This window comes from Lipotes vexillifer, unplaced genomic scaffold (assembly GCF_000442215.2).
Source record: "Lipotes vexillifer unplaced genomic scaffold, Lipotes_vexillifer_v1.1 scaffold1771, whole genome shotgun sequence".
Classification (NCBI taxonomy): Eukaryota; Metazoa; Chordata; class Mammalia; order Artiodactyla; family Lipotidae; genus Lipotes; species Lipotes vexillifer.
The window spans coordinates 634,918-640,275 of NW_006770128.1; the positions used below are offsets into that span (position 1 = coordinate 634,918).

Genomic DNA, 5,358 nt, shown 5'->3' on the forward strand with positions numbered 1-5,358 from the left:
CGTCCCCTGCATTGGCAGGCGGACTCCCAACCACTGAGCCACCAGGGAAGCCCCTAAAAACTTTTTATCTGTGTCACAATCCATTTCTAGTCTGTGTCTCTTTCTCAATAGCCTCAATCCTACCCACCTTCAAAGTTTACCTTCTGACTATGTCAGAAGCCTTCCACAGTCACCCCCGCTTAAAGCAACCGTAATTTGTGTTATTCTAAGCATGTGTATTATTTTACTAATTGGCCAAGTAAAACTCCCGAAGGTGTGGAGTGTGTCACACGCGAGAGATGCAAACGAGTAAGAATGAGGTTAATTATCAAAGGCATAACTTTAAATTTGCTCCCTTTTTCCCAAAAGGAAACAAAACAAAATACCCTGGTTCTATAAATATCAGTAAAAACACAGTACCAGTGGCACCTCTACAGGAGCCCTAGTCAGAGCCAATGACTTACAGAATGTGCTCGGAGATATGTGTTAGCCAAGTAAACTAGCTCCATACACAGGGCTGGGATCCCACTTGAAATAAGTAACCACCACCTGCCTTCCATTTCATTCCACAATTTTGTACCCTGAGACTTGGAGCTCAGGCACCAAGTCTCCCTGTGAGCCCGGCACACAAACCGGACAGTCAGAGGCAGCGAGATCCCTTATCGGGAAGAGAACGACAGCAGACATGTCGACACAGGCCCTACAGGACAGAGGCGGTGGGAGGCAGCAGTGTTAGAGGCAGAGCAACCCTCACCAAACCCCCCCACCCCCAATATAGGGTCCTGCGGAGCTGCCGTGAAATCAGACAGGACCTTCTCAACAGCATCTCCTACTGGGAACAGGGGTGGAGGAGTGGAGGCTGGAGAGGCATGGGTTCCATTTATTAATCAGCAGCTCAACACAGTGGGAGGTTTTCTTATCTAATTACAGAAGCTGCTGGAAACTGCAAGGGAAGACAGGATTTATGGCCTAGATGACACTGCCTCTGTATTGTAATTAAAAGTTATTTTTAATACCTGTTTGGTGGGATACTTTGGATTATTAAAAATATATTTTGCAATTTAAAACTTGCTAAAGGGCAAAGAACACAGCAGAAACGTAATACAACAAGCTTGCCTAATGTGAAACAATTCAACGTTTTGACACTGGGAGGTGGGAAAGGAAAAGAATCTCTCTCCAACTTAAGGCTGTGAATTTCCTATAAGAAAGAGGGAAAGAAAAGCCAAAAAGAGCCCTCCAGGGCTTCCCTGGTGGCGCAGTGGTTGAGAGTCCACCTGCCGATGCAGGCGACACAGTGCCCCGGTCCGGGAGGATTCCACATGCCACGGAGTGGCTGGGGCCGTGAGCCATGGCTGCTGAGCCTCCGCGTCCAGAGCCTGTGCTCCGCAATGGGAGAGGCCACATGCAGGTCCCTCTGGAAGGATTACTTTCCTTGGAATCTTTTGTTATTGTATTTTTTCCTTTGCATTTGGCTTTGGACTTACCAAAAAAAAAAAAAAAAAAAAAAAAAAAAGGGTACTCAAGTCGGTTTTTAAAATTTCAAAAGTAACCCAGCTACTTATTTTATCCATTAACTAGAGTTTGCATACCACCCACCAGGAGTATAGACAACCCATTCGCAGCCATTCACCCAAAGCACCTAATCCTAATCTTTATCCTTGTGCTCTTGCTTTGTCCTGTGTCCCTGGTTCAACCACAAAAGCCCAGAGGCCAGTGCCAGGGCAGTGCGATGGGGGGTCCAATGTGAGCTGTGGACAATACGTGCTGTGTATGATTTGGGGGTTGTTTTAAATCCATTTCTCTTCTTTCATCCAAGGGTCCAGTTTCAAGAAGGGGACAGACAAAACGCATCCCGGTGGCCACAAGTGGCTACAGAATCAGGCCAAGATCAGGCACGGACCATTTAACCCCCAAGGGCCATTTCTAGAATTTCTATTTCCCCAGATACACAAAGGAGGCACTTTCTTCCATGTTGGCTCTTCTTTAACAGCAGGGAGGACAGAATCTATTATGTGAAATAGACTTTTGAAATTGTCTGACAAATATGGGGAGGGGAAGGAACCCTCACTGGCATGAGCTTCCCAGATCACTTCTGTATTTCATTTATCCCTGCTGTGAATATTCTCATTAAAAGTAATTCCAGGGGCTTCCCTGGTGGCGCAGTGGTTGAGGGTCCACCTGCCGATGCAGGGGACACGGGTTCGTGCCTCGGTCCGGGAAGATCCCAAATGCCGCAGAGCGGCTGGACCCATGAGCCATGGCCGCTACGCCTGTGCGTCCGGAGCCTGTGCTCCGCAACGGGAGAGGCCACAACAGTGAGAGGCCCGTGTACCGCAAAAAAAAAAAAAAAAAAAAAAGTAATTCCAGGAGCCCATTATGGAAAATATGCCATGGAGACCACCAGATATTACACATCATGAAGAGACTATAAAAGCATTTGAACGTGTTATTCAAAAATAAATTTAAAATGAGCTTTACAGGGGCCATACCAAGTTTATGGGATTTTATCTTATGCCAATAAGAACACTGTGCTCCTGTATTCTCTTCCGAGTTCGAAGCAGGCTTTGACTTCATGTCAGGGCATAGAATTGTGGTCCTTACCTGCCACATTAATTTTCTCAAGTGCTACCAAGCTGGGAACAGCTGTGGTGGAGTTGGTCAAGTTCGTCCCTGTGCCATTGATTACGAGGTTGTCCACCTTTGACTCTAACTTGCCAATGCGCTGCAAAATGTTATCCAACAACACAGCGAGAGTCTTCTTCAAATCTGTAAAAGAAAACGTACATAGTTTGAAAATCCTTTGGTCCCCGCACATTTGCCTGGCGCGCACACGCTCACCCTCCCTTTGTTTGTCTCTCTGACATGAAGGACAAAAGGTGGCAAATCAAAAAGTACCACTTGAAGACCTGTCCTAACAAACCACCTCTTAAAGATGACAGAGGCCACATTCAAGTGGCCCAAAGAGTAAAAAACAAATCAGTTCGCTCTATAAGACAACTTTCGCGGTAAGTTAACATTAAAATTATTCCTGGCTACTAGGTTGAGAGAGAAAACTCCGTTACTCAGCAACCTACCAAAACACTCTGTTAAATTCTTCCTCGTTCTAGCATGGTGGTTACTGACACACAGAATGACAAGCCCAAAGTGTAGCAAGGCCCTGAAGTAACTTCCGGATCAAGTTCATTGTTAGTTTTTTTAGTGCTGTAGAATCTCGCGTGTCCAAATTTTTTGCAAAGTCTTTACTGCTGTTGGTTACATATGGTAATACTTAATAAAAGCTACAGTTCCAGATTCCAGACATGCTGGATAACCCAGAGTTAACTATAATGCAATTTAGGAAGACACTTAAAATAAAGACCAGATTCATTCATTCATTCGAGACATATTTATTAAACAACTACTATGTGCCAGGCATCATTCTAGACGCTGGGACTATTCTTTTCTGGTGCTTACATTTAAGAGTTGAATCTCTTTCTTACGTATCTGGCTGTGGGTTATAGAGAAGTGTTCTTCTCTCTGGATAAATTACAGACACATTATCTTCATGCCTACATAAGTATTTACTAAGTTTGTATACAAGGTATTCTACACACAGAGAGAGAAATTAAGTTAGCTGCCTCTCCTCTGGAAACTCATAATCAAAGAAAGACAGTCTGACTTGTACATGTGATAAAAGCAGGAGGACCATAGGATAGCCATCTAGGTGAACAGAATTCAGACTCGCTTATGAATTGGGAGTGGGCCAGGGGAGTAGGACATAAGTGGAGGGAACGGGATGCAGAAAAGTCCTGAACTGAGACAAATGGGAAGCTGTCACCTTCCATTCTGCTGGAAACAGAGCACCCTAGCGCCGAACAGGTGCTCTGATCCGGCCAGGAAAGAAACACACACTGGATCAATCCACCAACCCCAGAGCACAGCCCATGACCCTCCACCAACAGGCATGTAAGGCCTCCTATTTTGCCAGGTCAAGAGAGACACTCAGCTGAACAGAAACAAAGGTGTGTGTGTAATTGACATGGAATTTTGCATCCTTGGTGGTTTACGGACAGCTTCACTGAAGCTGACTAAAAACTACAAACAGAAACAGAACCCACAACTTCATCCTGAAAGTCTGCTTTTATGTGCTTATGGGCATAATCTCAATCGTTCCACCACACCCAACACCAAACATCAGATTTCTTCACCACGTTAAGATCTGTAGCAGATTGTTCATTCACTCACTCTAACAAACATCTGACCAGGTCTATTTTTTGCTCTTCAGCGTGTACCTTACCCACAGGTAGTAAGACAAGCTGGCCATGACATTAGAGCAATTGGCTAAAAATATGATTATAACAAAGAAGGTTAGAAGGGAACTAAGAATTCCTGAACGCCTATCACGTGCCATGCACATTTATAAGGAATTCCATTTATCTTCACATTCTCCATGAAGCAGGTATGACTTCATTTTACAGAAGAGAAAACTGAGGTTCACAGACAGAAAGTAATATGCTCATGGTTAAAGAGATACAAAAGCGCAACGCAGACTTGAGTCAGGTCTGCCTAATTCCCCTGACAACTCAGTGTGACCAGCCAGAAGTCAAGAGCCGGGCTAAAAAAGGAACCAAGCATGAAATTCAGCGACTTTCACCCACAGCATAACGATTGAGGGCTCATTAGACTCTAATCACCTCCTAGGTTTGAATCCTCTCTCTCCATTTTTGCATCCTTATTTGTACGAGTTGAAAGAATAAGCCTATCTCTTCGGGGTTGTAATGAGGACTTAATGAGTTAATACTTATAAAATGTTTTGAACACTGCCTGGCACACAGTAAACACTACATAAGTGTCTGTTACATAGTAAATAAAAAATAAAACCTTTGGAAAATGCTCTCATCCTTCCTAGAGAAATCTCTCCCTGAGTGATGCAAAGCTTTGCCGTTTTATCCAAAGGGTCATGAGATCATTCTCCTCCGGGGGGCTGCAGTCCCACAGTCAGCATGACTCACAGCCTGTCCCTGACACATCATTGGCTGGCGTGGACAGCAGGAGTCAGCCACCAGCTCTGCTCTTACGCTGAATCTAAAGCACTGACCCCTTCTCCAGAGCTCTGAAGATTGCCAGAGGACAGTCACACAGACGGGGGCAATGGTGCCACTCGGGGGCTGTATTCACTGTAAAGAACCCACTCCTCAGATAAATGATAACAATCTCCCCCATCTCCAGCCTCTTTGCCCAGAGCCTGAATTATCAGCCAAGGAGTCCATATGTAAAAATGGCATTTAACTCTTACCAGCAATTGTCATTAGCCAGATGCAGAGTCCCTGACCCTCCAGTTTGGGTCAGGCTTTCTCAACTTTGACACAACTGACACTTGGGACCAGATAATTCTTTGCC

General features: G+C 44.9%; 1 protein-coding gene across 1 annotated transcript in view; it reads right to left on the reverse strand.

The window, feature by feature from the left end:
- Positions 1–5,358, reverse strand: part of MGAT5 (alpha-1,6-mannosylglycoprotein 6-beta-N-acetylglucosaminyltransferase) — a 226,002-nt gene that overhangs the window by 207,256 nt on the left and 13,388 nt on the right. Inside the window, exon 2 of the mRNA XM_007446032.1 lies at positions 2,581–2,745. Within this exon, the coding sequence (XP_007446094.1) occupies positions 2,581–2,745 (165 nt within the window). The remainder of the gene's footprint in view (positions 1–2,580; positions 2,746–5,358) is intronic.